Genomic DNA, 14,131 nt, shown 5'->3' on the forward strand with positions numbered 1-14,131 from the left:
ATCTACAAAAAATGTTCCAAAGTGCAGTTAAGGTTGTGTGTAACTGCCTGTGAGTCTCGTTGAGTAGAAACCTTTTGACTTTTTTTTTTTTTAATACTGTTCAACTAACCAACTCGTAGTCATTAAAACCAAGTCTTTACAAAGTGAAGAACAAGTAGACATGTTTGTGAAAACAGTTTATTAGTTCTCCCCATTTATGTCCCTTTTTACAATTAGTAAGTTTTGGTATAATGGATAAAAGTCAAGCAAAAAAAACAAAAATACAGTGTATACAAATACAGACGCATTAAATGCCGGTACAGTTTTGAACAGCTGGGGAAACAAATGCTGCTGTTTAATGTTTAATGTCTTTTCCAAAATATACAAATGAGAAATGTACAATATTAAAATAACATATTGAAAAGGCTAGAGTAACAGTAGCCTCGTATGAAAGCCTCCAAAGAAGAAAGCCAAATAAATATGAAGAGGCCACTGGTGGAGTTATACGTGGACAGCAGGGAGACCTCCAAACTGGAAACTTGGAAGCCACAGACTAGATGCCCGGGGTAACTAGTCCACTTGGAGGAGATATGGCACAGCTAGGAGAAAAGTCCAAGGACACCACTGAGTCCTTGGAGAAGGTTCCAGCAGATCGGGTGAAAATATTTTGCAACTCAATACATGACACTCAAGAAACATCTAAGAAAGAGGGAGAGGGTTTCAGTTAGAACATGTTTCACTTCATTAACAGGATGTTCAAGTCACCAAATAATTCGCTGTGACACAAAATTTGGATAAGGTATGGTTACTTTTGGGCTTAAACTGTACGTTGGACTAACACATCGCGATAAGGCAGGTACAGTGGCGCGAGAAAGTGTTTGCCCCCTTCATTTTTTTTTTTTTTTAATGTTTTCAAGCATGAACCGAAGGTTAATGTCATGCCAAAGCATCTCAATAGAATTCAGGTCAGGACGTTGACTAGGCCACTCTAAAGTCTTCATTTTGTTTTTCTTCAGCCATACAGAGTTACCCTTGCTGGTGTCTTTTGGATCATTGTCCTGCTGCAGAACCCAAGTTGGTTTAAGCTTGAGCTCACGAACAGATGGCTGAACCTTCTCTTTCAGGGTTCCATTTATCGCAGCAAGTCTTCCAGGTCCTGAAGCAGCAAAACAGCCCCAGACCATCACACTACCACCACCATATTTTACTGTCGGTATGATGTTCTTTTTCTAAAATGTGGCGTTACTTTTACGCTACATGGAATGGGACACACACCTTCCAAAAAGTTTAAAGGTTTTGTCCCATCAGACCACATAGTATTTTCCCAAAGGTCTTGGGGATCATCAAGATGTTTTGTGGCAAAACTGAGACGAGCCTTAATATTCTTTTTGTTCAGCAGTGGTTTTCGTCTTGGAACTCTGCTATACAGGCCATTTTTGCCCAGTGTCTCTCTCATTTAAGTGTGACAAACTTGCAAAAAAAAAAAAAAATCGAAATCAGGAAGGGGGGCAAACACTTTATCACGCCACTGTATAGAACACCTTATTTTTCAAAAAATATAATTTCACCAAATGGTCATTTATTAACAAGTGCACACAACACAGGTCACTCAGGCCGCAACACAGGTGCATTTTATTGACGGCATTTTGAATGATACCATGACAAGATGCCGAGGCCCATTGTAGTGCCATTCATCCATGACCATCACCCCATGTTGCCAGGATCTGTACACAACATTGAGCACGTTTGGGACGCCTTGAAACGGCTCGAAAATGCTAAATTTAGGCCAAGAATACAACCAATTTGCTTAAATATGCATATTTTCTGACTAATATGCCGTAGTCAACAACAAAATAGGGCAAACTTATGAAATGATTAAGTTATTTTGAAAAAAAAAAAAAACATTCATGAAGCCATGAAATTCAAACTGTGAAGTGGCGAGAGACGACTGTACACAGTTGGACATTTTACCATGTAAGAAGTCTTATATTCAGGTCAATACTGTATTTTACACGTCACACCAGACACTCACACATCTAATCATCTGATTTTGGTAAAATATCGGCTTTGCTGGGCTAAGGTGGATAGTCATGTCTACTACTACGGAATTTGCAAAATCTTTGTGAAAGAGGCTATAGATTGCTTTTTTTTGGTTTTTTTTTAGAAGTACTCACAGCTTGCAGGCTGCTCTCCAAACCTCCTCATCAGTTGATCATGTGTGAACTTGACAAAGGCATCGTACTGCTCTGTTGAAATCGACAGATGTAGGAAAATGAGATACGACTAATTGTGGGGAAACAAATTGCAACCCATCCCGCATCTTACCTGCTAGTTTTGTTGTAAGAATTTCATCATACTCCGCTCTTATTTTGTCCTCCCGCTCCTTCAGTAGTCTTTCGCAGATCATCCCGACCTGTCTGAGAGAAAATAAGGGCTGCTCTTTCCTGGTGGGAGAGGACGGGCCTGAGCAAGCACCTGCCAGGAGGAACAATCTCACGTTAAATAGAAATGGATGACACAGCACAGAAAAGAAAATGCTTGGCATGCCAAGCAAAGCCAGTACCAAGTGTCAATTTTCCATGGTTGCAACTGCCACCAGATTAAAATTTTGTAGCTATCGTGGACTGACACTGCTGAGTAAGCACTTTCGCAATATTTTCAACAAGTTTGACAAACCAATTGTATAAGAAACCGTGGCATAACAATATAGACCTGATAGGAAGGATCCACTGGGAATATTCTGAAAGTCCTGAGGAGCAAAACAGTCTACTTGCTGGACCGAACTATCCAGGTTTCGTCTTTTGAGCCGCTTATACTCCTGCTTGATGTTCTGCAGAATTTGCTCTGCAATAGAAACACAAACAGACCAATTTCAGTAATCACTATTTGGCAATCAAAGCATACGTCTTTCCAACATATCTGTGCAAATGCAATCGATCACCCTTAATATACATATATATGTGAAAAGGATCTTAACATTACAAAACACGAAGATCTGCAACGAGTTGGAAGTTTTTGGTCAATCATTCTAGCATACAGGGCAAGGAGCTGCTACGCTAGGCTACCGTCGAATAGATTTCAGGTTCAACGCACTAAATAAAATGTTTTATAAAGCTAAAAACAAAAGGCAGTTGTTAATTACCAACCTGTGGTGAGCCTGGAAGACACTTGTCCAAACGGCGAAGGCTCCTGACGGAGATATTTCTGAGGTGAGGAGACAGGAGATCTAATTGGGGTGCACCTCCTCCTCTTGGGGGAACCTTGATTCATTAACGGGTCAAAATCCAGAGTCCTTTTCAGAGTAGCTCCACAAGCCATCACGCTAAAATGCACCTCAAAAGCTCAATGAGAGAAGCTATTTCCGTTATCTGCTAATCTGGGCTACCGGCTTGCAGTGCTATTGCTAGCTAATGTACTGCAGCTAGTACAGAAGCACTCCCGCTTCTTTCCGTTGAAAAATCTCATACGTCTTATCTTCCCAAATATGTTTGGAACCAAACTGACCAAAACAATACGTCTTAGCGATGGCGTATTGTCAGATGAAGGTAGATGTTTCCCTACGTCCGCAAACGAACGACAACGGTGAAAAGCTCACTACCTTTGACTCGTCCAGCGGTTCTCTGGTATACGCATGCGCAGAAACAGAGCAGCAAAGCTGGTACTTGTAGTTCGTATCCCGAACGAGCGTTATTGTTTAACACACCTAAATACTACATTTCCCGATGACCTAAGCGACGTTTTATATTTCAAACTACTTTTGTTTGGCAAAAAAATAACACAAAAGGCGGAGAAGTCACTGATAATAAGTGATGATTCACGCTGTGGACACAAGTTAAAATATGTAAAATGACAATATTGTTTTATAATATAAATATGTAATAGATAAACACAAATAATAGAACAAATGAAATGGTTATGAAATGATTAAAATGGCAAATGTTGGAATAAATTGTCCACTTATAAATTCAAATGTGAACTATAATCTGAATACTTTTGTGCATTTATTGACTTTTTTCTATTTATTTCTTTGCTCTTTAATTCAATTTAATTACGTATCTCCTGACTGCTGCGCCATAGTTTTCAATGCCAGGATTACATTTATATACTTGTAATTTAATTTAAATACTTAAAAAAACATTTAACTAAAATAATAATACTTCAACATTTAGATATATACATATATTGCCACAAAACTAAACTGGGAATTAATTAATCTAGACAGCATATGTACAGTACAATTATAGTAAGAAATGACCATATTTTGGATATATTTATTATATGCTTTGAACATTTTTAAAATATTGTATTCCTGTTACATTATCTGGCTTTTTACATGTGAAATAACATTTTGAAAAATAAAACATTGCTCTGGATCTACATAGATTGGAGTATTTGCTAGATAAGCGAACAAAATCTAGTGTGGACAGATGTTTTCTAGCCTCTCGAGGTATATAGATGAAAAAAAGACCAGATGTTGCTCTCATGTGATGTTATCGAGCAATTTACCACCGTTGGGATTGGAAACAACCACACGAATACTAAAGAAAGTGTTGAAAGGCTTTGCTGGTCAATGAAAAGTTCGATAAATATCCACCAGAGGGCACCAAAACATCAAGGATGGGTTTCCTTAGTTTAACTGGCTATTGCAGTGGTCTTTTTCAAACCTCTTTAGTTAACTTATATTTAAAGGCAAAATTCATTAGTTTTACTGAGAGAGCGAGTCTGGGGTGAATAGAAAATCCCACAAAATATGCTCCAGAAAGGGAGTAGGGGAGGCCGCAACTGTATTATACTCCCCGAGAGGACGTTCACTATGCCACACTTTGAACACACCTGGGCTATGGACTCAAAAAGAAATAACCAGAATGACAATCAGCTGCGACTTTATTGAAACAGTAATATTAAAAACACTTGACCCATGTATTTTTTTCCTTTTTGAGGTCATGTATTCCTGATATTGCCACTACTGTACAGAAGCCACTTGACATTTGACATGTTTTTCTTTACCATTCAATAATACAAGAGGCAGCGACAGCATTACTGGTACACAGCTGTCATGGATAACGTCACACTGATAGAAAAAGCCTACAGAACGATTGTGCTTAAAAGTACTACATTGCTTATTTGAAAATAAATATCACATCTTCTGGGATTCTTTTAAGTTCTCCCATTCGAGTCTGGTCTGTTTATTTTTTTTACATGTAAAAATGAACAGATTATTATTTTTTATTACGCCAAGAGTACTTCACTATAGGCCTGTGCATGGGTGGGCTTTTTTATTTTTTGCCACAAAAAAACGACACCCCGTCTGCAACAGTAGCACTACAACAACTCACTGCAATAATTCATTAAAGGCTTTGGGTTGGAAATATTATCACTAAGCCACAAGGTAACATTACTTACATACAATCTAGTAAAAGCACACATTGTGATGAGCGCAGATTGAAGCCACTTCAGTTTTTTTCCAGGTTTTTCTTGCACAGTAGTGGCCAGCACGCTGTGTCCTAATTCATTTTTCATGAAAGGCTTTCAAAAGACTGTATAGCTGACAAGTTTGGATTTCAACCAGGGTTGGGCATTATAAACCATCAATCGGTGGTTTGATTACGCGGAATTGAGTGCACTGCTTGGTTGCAACCAGCAGAGGCGCTGTTGAGTCAACAAAAGAAGCTCGGAGAAGCTGAGCTCAATACCACACTGGCATCCAAACAGGAGTTCAGAACATCCACAGAGAGTCTCCCGTCCAAACAATTTTAAAATGTAAGAATCAAGGGAATCAATCAAGGGAATTTAGTCAAATGCCCATCCCTGATTAGATTTTTTTTCAAATAACACTGTACAGTTGATGATGTGAGTCTACACTCTCTAACAGCTAGCAAGTAAACAAATGGATACATTTATAAAAGATTGGTAATCACCATTTGAATTGTCATTTTTTTACTGCAAAGCGTGTACACTTAAGTCTTGTTTGCTTGTCTCTGCATGAATCACCACTCATTTCACACACGACTCACACACGCTTGCCACTCGCCGAGCGAAAGAAGTAGAAAAGAGACCTGTTCTAATAAGCGGTGTAGGAAATAAAGAATAATGTACATGAAGAGAGAGAGAGGGTTCTTCTTGTATTCATGGTGCAAATGACACAGTAGAACAATTGTTTGTAGCCCCTTGTCCCCAACGTGAAGATTTTCAAAACCTGAATTCACAGTACAAAAATATAAAATGCATTCACCAACCGCACATTTCTTCCATGGGATGAGTCCCGCCTATGACCTTGTAATACCAATTTGGCACTTCGGCACGCTCTGTGCTCACACACTAATGTAGAATAACTAAAAATGTCACTTTTTCCTGCATGTGGAACATTTCAAATCAGGTTTATTATGTTTCAAAGGAAAACAAAGATGAGATTTTTGCACCCAGTGAGAGCTGACTAGACAGCTTCCGCAGAAGTCTCAGTGGACACAGACATTGTCACTTTGGCTATTTTCACAGTGGTCTTCACGCAGCTCTCCGCCGCCCTGTTGGCCGAGATGTTTCGGTTCTGGCAGTCCGACTCGAGGCTGTTGTCCAGCTGCTGGGCGCTGCCCCTGCAGGCGTGGCACGAGCTGAGGAAGGCGTGTCGCAGGTCCTTGCTCCTCAAGGCATAGATGATGGGGTTGACGGTGGAGTTGAGGAGGCAGAGCATGCTGCAGAACGCAAACACCGTCTTGATGTCGTCGTCCATCTTCCAGAAGAGGTCGTAGACCATGATGGCCAGCACTGGACCCCAGCAAATGACCAGCACCACCAGGATAAGCACCAGGGTCTTAGCCAGACGGATGTCCATGCGGGCCTGCTCGGGGCGCGTGGTTTGCACTTTGGTCCCGTCTGCAGAGTACACCACCAGGCTCTTCTGGGAGGTGCGGCTCAGCATTCGCACGGCATGGTGGTGTGCTTTCCACAGAATGTAGATGTAGGCGTAGATGATGAAAAGAACCAGCACAGTGGTCACTCCGATCCAGAAGAGCAGGTAGTTCTCATCGATCAGGGGGAAGATGTCTGAGCACACCGACTTGAGACGCTTACAGTTCCAGCCCAGCAGAGGTAGCACGGCGATGACGATAGAGATGGTCCACATCATGCAAAAGGCGATGACCGCCTTGGTTCGAGTCACAATACGCCTGTAGGCCAGAGGTCGGTGGATGGAGATGTAGCGGTCGATGGCGGTGAGGAAGAGGCTGCCCACGGAGGCGGTGAACGACGCCGTGACTCCGCCCAGCTTGAAGAGAAAAACATTAGGACTGTCCTTTCTGTGGAACACGTGGAAGTCCAGAAAGCTGTAGACGAAGATGACGCTCCCCAGCAGGTCGGCCACGGCCAGACTGCCGATGAAGTGGTAGGAGGGCCTGCAGCGGAGCGTGCGCGACTGCAGGATCACGCAGAGCACCACCAGGTTCTCCAGCACCGTGAAGGTCCCCAGAGTCAGCGACATGACAGCCACGGCCAGCTGCTGGCTGGGCGTCAGAATCATGAAGCACTCCATGTCCATGAAGTTCTCCCCGCACTGGATGTTGTTGCTCTCATCTCGGAAAGTGCTCCGGTTGGACAAGAGCTCCGTGGCGTTGGTCGGGTAGAAGGGGGCGCCTCTGAGGATCAGTTCCTCGTCCGGGGGGAGTCTATCAGGGAAGGAGTTGCTGCGGAAGGCGGACAGGGGCTTCTGCAAAGAGAAGGCGCCCTTGAAGTCTACATCGCTGACAGGCTCGTCGTAGTTGGCGTCGTTGGAGCCCAGATATTGTAAACCAGATGTGATAGTCCGGAAGGTGGTGTCCGCCACTGCATCCAGCACGGACTTCATGGCTGCGTGTGAAGGAGAGGCGCCGAGAGCTTACAGCAACCTGCAAACGGACGACACACATCTCAAGACATGTTGGATAAAAACAGTGACATGAAAAACACCACAAATTTTCCCTAATTTTTGACTGACACTGGCGCAGAATTTAACAGTGGAGGGAAAAACCACTCTGCTGGTTATTATTGTGGTCTTAGTTTGCATACCGGCAGCTATTTCTATTTGTGCAAACGCTGCAAACCACAATCATTAACAGATTGCTAAATGCCATTATTGTCTTGGTTTTTTCATAAATATCTTGGTTTGCCTCTCATTAGGTGTACCTAATGTTGTGGCCGGTTGGTGCATTTTCAATTAAACCCAATTTACAACCTTAAAATTCACGTTTTTTTTAAAATTCCAAGTGTTTTACATGAATGAAAAAGCTCCCTGGCTTGGTGGTCAATATTCCCTGCGCCATGCATACACTTTCCACACGAAAAATACATTCAAAACCCCACTAAAAATGCTAATTAATATGTCTGCGTTCTCATTTTTGCAACACAATTTGGCATAAAAAATGTGGAGCGTCAGTTCAGAAAGGGTGGGAAAATTGTGTACTTTAGAGGCAAAAAGGCGTATGGAATACATAGAAATAAATAGTAAGTCAATTATATGAAGAAATTGTGTGTGTGTGTGTGTGTGTGTTTTACCTTACATAATTCCCTCAAGTGCGCAGAACCGCCCTTTTATCTTCGCGCGTTAATCCAGTCAGCCTCCAATGCACTTGTGCAAAAATGTGGAAATAAATGTGGTTTAAAAAAAATGAGGCTTTGAAGCCATTTTGTTGAAGTCTGCAGAACAAATGTAAGTTTTTCTGTGTGGAAGGAAGTGCTCTCGCTGCTCCTATTGAGGATGTGAGCTCCAGTCCAGACGCTCACTGGTTACTCCCTCTATACACACACTCACACACTCACACACCCTCTCTCTCTCTCCACAGTCCTCTCACTTTTATAAGGCGTCGCTCCCTCTCAGCCACGTCACGTGACCACTGCATCCACTTTTCGCGATGCTGTCACAGTGCACATGTTGCACAAAGATGGGCGCGCGCGCACACACACACCCACAAAATATCTAATTTGAATTCCCAAAGCTCCCCACTTCCTCTGCAGACGACTGAGCTCAGACAACGACGCACCAAGCCAGAACAATACATTTAAAAAAATCACAGTACTGTTTGTGTTATTTTGCAGGAGGTTCTCCTTTAAGTGTTTAAAAGACATGCAAAGTACGTTGTTGCATTGCTACTTAACATTCAGTGTTGTTGATCCGAATAATTAACAGCTGCGCCTGCAATTCACCAGCATGCATGCTGTTGAGTCATTTTTTTTTGTCGTTTTTAATTCCGGCTTTGACTCCATTTGACTCCTCCCCATTAGGGTCACAGATTGCTGGGGCCTATCCCAGCTGACTTGAGGTGAGAGGCGGGGTACACCCTGGACTGGTCACCAGTCCATCGCAATGCATGTACAGTATAGACAGACAACCATTTACACCTATGAACAATTTCTGGTCTCCAAAAAGCCCAGTGCTTCTCAAATTGCGGGGTGCCGCCCCCCGGAAGGGCGCGGTCAACTTCCCGGGGGATGGGGAGGACTTTTAGTGCAGACAATATTAGTGCAGACCTGCCAACATGGATGAATTTGTCGTACTCGGCATGCAATTTGACTTTTGAATACGCTTGTATGCTTCACTGCTCTGCATTTGGTTGCGTTTCGCTGGTTTCAGTTTCGAGTTCAGTCTGTACAGTGCAGATAAATAGATATTATCAGTTTGTCAATAGTATTTGAAGTTTCTCTTCTGGATGACAAAAAATAATTGAGGACCACTGAGTTTAGCCCAACATGTATTTTTTGGGGAACTCCGGAGATTCAAACTCTTGCCAAGCTGTGTTGGAAAATGAAGTGCAAGAAAAGTGTTTCGTCTCACACACACGCACGCACGCACACACACACACACACCACAAAAGCTGACCAATTAACCTTTGTCAGCCGCATCTCATTTCCATATATTCATTTGGTAAACATTTGAGATGTTGTGTGACACAAAGGCTGAATCAGCATTGCAAACACCAAAGAGGCGTGGCCGAGGTTGACCTTCAGGATGTGAATGCAGTGAGATTATGACAGTGGAACCTCCAAAGTCAAACACAAACCGATGGAACACAAATTTCTGGCCCTATGGTTATCGTTACACTTATTGACTTTGTCATGACTGGTCGCCTTCTATGAGGACGTAAACACATCGTCTAAAGCAAAAAGGTATAAATAATAATAATAAGTCGTGAAAAGGCACAGTCAGTAATTAGTGTTTGCCTGCTCGAGGGCTCCCCCTTATGGTTGTCAAGTGTCATTTGCCTTGAAGCTATTGCGCGATCGTTTTCGGTGTGCAACAACTACAACTTTGCATAAACCGTGCACTGTAAAAATAAGGTTAGCACAACGTGAGATGTGTCCTGGCTAGTCCGCCAATTTAAAACGCCAATATGTGTGATTTTACCCTAAAATGTCAGCGTTAAAAATATTTTGACCGCGCACATGGCTGTAATAGGGAGAATGTCATTGCCATGGCAACCCCACATGAACTATTTTAACGTCTAGACCGAATTGTCTGCTGTTTACTTCCTGACGTGGCGTTATAAGACACACGTGTTGAATTTGTGCACATCCAATGACAGAAGCTGGTCTTCACAGCTGGTTTCATGCGGTCGGAAGCGGAAGACTTGAGTTTGCCGTCTTCCTAAAAAGTGCACGCGTTGCTGTAGATTTTCAAACAGTCTCGCAGGCTTTTCCCACGTGTGTGACTGCATAAATATTCACAACCCTTTTGATGGACAAGCAGAGTCCCAGTGAGAACAATTTCTCAGCCACTTAGTTACCTGTGATGCTCGCTGTCAGTCATGTGCAGTCAGTGGTGCAGCTACAGCAAGCACATAGTGACATTGACTCCCATGTGATGATCATTTTTTGATTAACATGTGTTTGGGATCACGGCTTTCATCAACACCCCTCCGCTAGATAATAACTGCAATGACCTCCGCCAAGGAACCGTGAACAAAAGGGTGATAAACTGTGTTGGGGGTATCATATTTGTTAGTCTAGGAAGTTGCTGGTTCATGGTCTAATATGAGGGGGCTGCTGTATCGTTACAGATTCTTGGGTCGGAGGGAAGAGTTGCGCCAACATAACTGGAAAAAAAAATCCTATTATTATTCTTTTTTGAAGTTAGCAGGATGCTTCCTGCTTGGAGAAATATAATGCAAGACGTTATAACGACAGATGTTAAGTATCTACAATTAGCATCCTGATGCAGGGCGAGACTTAAAGGGTGGAAAGAGCAAAAATAACTCTTTATCCAAATTGACACGTTTACCAATACTGACAGCATTGTTTTTGTGTTATTTTAATTAATGAATCATGTTTGTGGTTGAATACGGCCTATTATTGGGGCGTATTGTTATTAAGTTAAGGCTTTTCAAGCATAAAAATGGCTAAATGAACCCAAATACAAATATAAGGCATTCAAAAAGACACGTTCAAAGGTGTTGTGATTATACAGTATGTGGTATTCCGCATTGATCAATAGGTGTCAGTAATGTTACTGCAATGTTGCTTTATTATATAATTCCGACACAAGCTATTGTTGCGGCCGTAACCCACGCCCAGCTAAACTCAACTCTGAACTCCCAATTTCACCCCCCCCCCCCCCCCGCCATTCAGCTCCCCAAGCACCAGAACACATTGACAGCAACACACACGAGCACGAGTCCTATTCATGTCTTAAATGGCTAATGAGTTTAAAGGTGACCATAGGGGTTTTATTTCAAGTCGAGAGGGCTTCAATAATGTTAAAAATATATTTAGAAGGCTGTAAAAAGGTTTTCTATGCTCTAACTACAAAAATATACCATTTCTAAATATCAAATCCTATTTCGTGGAAATTCACTGACGACGGTCGGGTTTGGAACCAATTCACCGTGATAAACGAGGGATTACTGTATTTGTATTTCCATTATTTCCGATGAGGAAAAATGAATCTTGTTCCAGATTGTGTTTTGACTATACACTACTTTAGTATATTTAGCATCTGGTACTGCATCCTCTCCAAGTGAAAAGTTGAATTTTATTTTGATCACATTTGGGCACATGGAGCAGTTTGAATGTTGTGACAGTTTTCACTGATTTGGTTGGCATGCTAACCTGTTAGTGAGCAATGAGTGGTGGCTCAGGCAAAGCTTTGGGCCATCTGGCTTTCAGCTGCGCTACATAACATTTTGTCCTCCGTTGACTCACTTCCACGGATCCGCGGGAGGGAGACAATGCAGTCAGTTTAGCGTTAAACACACACCTCTATGTAATGTTGCATCACTGTTTGGTCGGGGGAAAAAAGAAAGCGTAAACAATCGTGGAATGTAATCCAGAGGTGGAACAGGTTGCTCTATGACATGTAAAGCGCTTCCTTCCTTGCCTCGGGCTCCGCATTATGCCGAATGGGGCTCGCGCTTGTTCCACTGCATTAATTCTTCAGGTTGTTGAAGCTTGAAAGCATGCCCTGACTTCTAAAACGTTCCAGTGAACGCCTCTCGTAGTTTGCATGAATCTTTATCCTTATTGGCATTTCCCTGATCTGCATCTTGAACCCACTGATGATTTGCTTATGTTATTCCTAAATAGGCTAAAGCGGTGATTAAGGGTTTCACAAGATCCGTGCACGAGACAAATCTGCCTGAAAATAGGTCACATGCGCTTTAAGCAGGTGCACGAGCAACTCATTTTCCACATGTTACGTTCTCATCTATTTTGGTGAACTGCTGATAAATGTGTTTCAGTGTGGCGCCTCCATGAACACACAACATTAAGTGTTAGGCAGTACTGGGGCAGCTGATCCACTGCTTCATACTGCAGCTGAATCAACTTCTAATATGATCTAAAATGATGACCATAGATCTCATTAGATCCACCCATGTCTGGCATTTCCACTTACACATACACGCAGAACATAGGGGGCGCATTCTCTGCAAACGCGCAAAGGCAACGCACTGCATTGCTGCCGTCAGGCGTAGAGCACCAAGTCAGCCGAGGCAGGACAGAAAAGAAAGTCAAGTCATTTGACAACGCGCCCATTGCCACGGATTGGCAGTCCGTAGCACATCCACCTGCTCAATTGTTAGTCCCTGGTGGTGTAACGGTACAGGTGCTGCCTTTATGAAGCAGAGGGTGTTGGTTTGATCCCACCGCCCAAGAGGTTTTTCTTTTAAAAATGTTGTTAGTTATTTTGCACAAAAAAATCATTGATTGAGCAGTTAATTTCCCATCTATTTGTGTTACACCAAAACATACATCTGATTAAATTCCGGTTCAAGTAAAATAGAGTCCTAGAAGGTGGGCTCCAAATGAAATTCTGCCAAGGGCCCCAATTTGGCCAGTAGCACCCCCTGCATTTAAAACAGGGGGTGCACATTTTAAAAATACAACTGAAAATACAACTTTATTCTCATAAAATTACAGCAGATTTTTCCATTTCTGCTATTATTCTGCTTTTTTTTTTCCCCCCAACTATTTCAACTTTCTTTTTTGTACATTTTAAATTTAAATTTGACTTAATTCCCATAATATTTTGACTTCATTCTTGCAACGTTATCATTTTTACAAATTTGAATCAAATTCAACCATTAGCATTATGTGTTCTACAGTGGATGAAGACTGCTGCGACGAGAGTCTCCTGTCGCAGCCATTCTACAACACTGTGGAACACACACACCAATGGACAAGCGACAGCACGTAGCGATACCAACAGAGAGAAGATAACACAGAGCGATGGAAAGGTCTGACTTTTTCGTTGGCAACGGTTTTGTCATGCATGTGTCGTAAACGTATTACTCTTTTGAACGCATATTGTTTGGAGAAGCCCAACTCTTGACTTAAGTGGCCCCATAACTGATTTCTATTAAAAAGGGGACTTGTGGGTCAGCACAGACTTGAGTTCACTCAAAAGCAGCTCATTCCTCCCCGCGTTCCTCCAAATGAGAACATGGTCTGGCATCTCCGAGCACGAGCAATCTCCATACCGCTTCCCTCATTCATGGCTGCTTTCCTCACCTCGCTATCGCAGGAGAAGATGTCCGTTTTCCATTTTTAACACTCGCCATCTCCTCCCAACAATTGTGACTTGCACATATTCACCGTGTTCATCCTTGCACACATGGTGAATAGCTTCAGTACGCCGTGTTACTTTAATGTCTCATCTCGCATTGTGGCCTTCACTTGCAAGTTGCATTAAATG

At 42.4% G+C, this 14,131-nt stretch overlaps 2 protein-coding genes across 3 annotated transcripts; both read right to left on the reverse strand.

Annotated features, from left to right (window-relative positions):
* Positions 1-163: 163 nt before the first annotated feature.
* On the reverse strand, positions 164-3,602 carry akirin2 (akirin 2). Its single transcript, XM_054760962.1, has 5 exons — positions 3,126-3,602; positions 2,692-2,823; positions 2,305-2,454; positions 2,154-2,225; positions 164-678 (listed from the first exon to the last, which is right to left on the reverse strand). Exons 1-5 carry the CDS (start codon positions 3,295-3,297, stop codon positions 668-670), a joined length of 537 nt encoding a protein of 178 aa, XP_054616937.1. The 5' UTR covers positions 3,298-3,602; the 3' UTR covers positions 164-667.
* Positions 3,603-4,297: 695 nt separating this feature from the next.
* LOC129171882 (cannabinoid receptor type 1A) lies at positions 4,298-11,481 on the reverse strand. 2 transcript variants are annotated; one of them, XM_054760961.1, is made up of 2 exons: positions 8,508-11,481; positions 4,298-7,856 (listed from the first exon to the last, which is right to left on the reverse strand). In XM_054760961.1, exon 2 carries the CDS (start codon positions 7,814-7,816, stop codon positions 6,413-6,415), a length of 1,404 nt encoding a protein of 467 aa, XP_054616936.1. In that variant the 5' UTR covers positions 7,817-7,856; positions 8,508-11,481; the 3' UTR covers positions 4,298-6,412. The 2 variants fall into 2 exon arrangements, with proteins under 2 accessions (XP_054616936.1, XP_054616935.1); XM_054760960.1 differs by having other exon boundaries at positions 8,503-11,481.
* Between the last annotated feature and the right edge of the window lie 2,650 nt (positions 11,482-14,131).

Source organism: Dunckerocampus dactyliophorus, chromosome 19 (genome assembly GCF_027744805.1).
Source record: "Dunckerocampus dactyliophorus isolate RoL2022-P2 chromosome 19, RoL_Ddac_1.1, whole genome shotgun sequence".
NCBI lineage: Eukaryota > Metazoa > Chordata > Actinopteri > Syngnathiformes > Syngnathidae > Dunckerocampus > Dunckerocampus dactyliophorus.

What these genes read in the sequence shown, in the direction of transcription:
- akirin2 (XM_054760962.1), bottom strand. Translation starts at nt 3,297, where the DNA reads ATGGCTTGTGGAGCTACTCTGAAAAGGACTCTGGATTTTGACCCGTTA. An exon ending in CAGTGGATCCTTCCTATCAG is followed by an intron (nt 2,455 to 2,691) that starts GTCTATATTGTT and finishes TCCTCCTGGCAG; the next exon opens with GTGCTTGCTCAGGCCCGTCC. An exon ending in TCTTACAACAAAACTAGCAG is followed by an intron (nt 2,226 to 2,304) that starts GTAAGATGCGGG and finishes CGATTTCAACAG; the next exon opens with AGCAGTACGATGCCTTTGTC.
- LOC129171882 (XM_054760961.1), bottom strand. Translation starts at nt 7,816, where the DNA reads ATGAAGTCCGTGCTGGATGCAGTGGCGGACACCACCTTCCGGACTATC.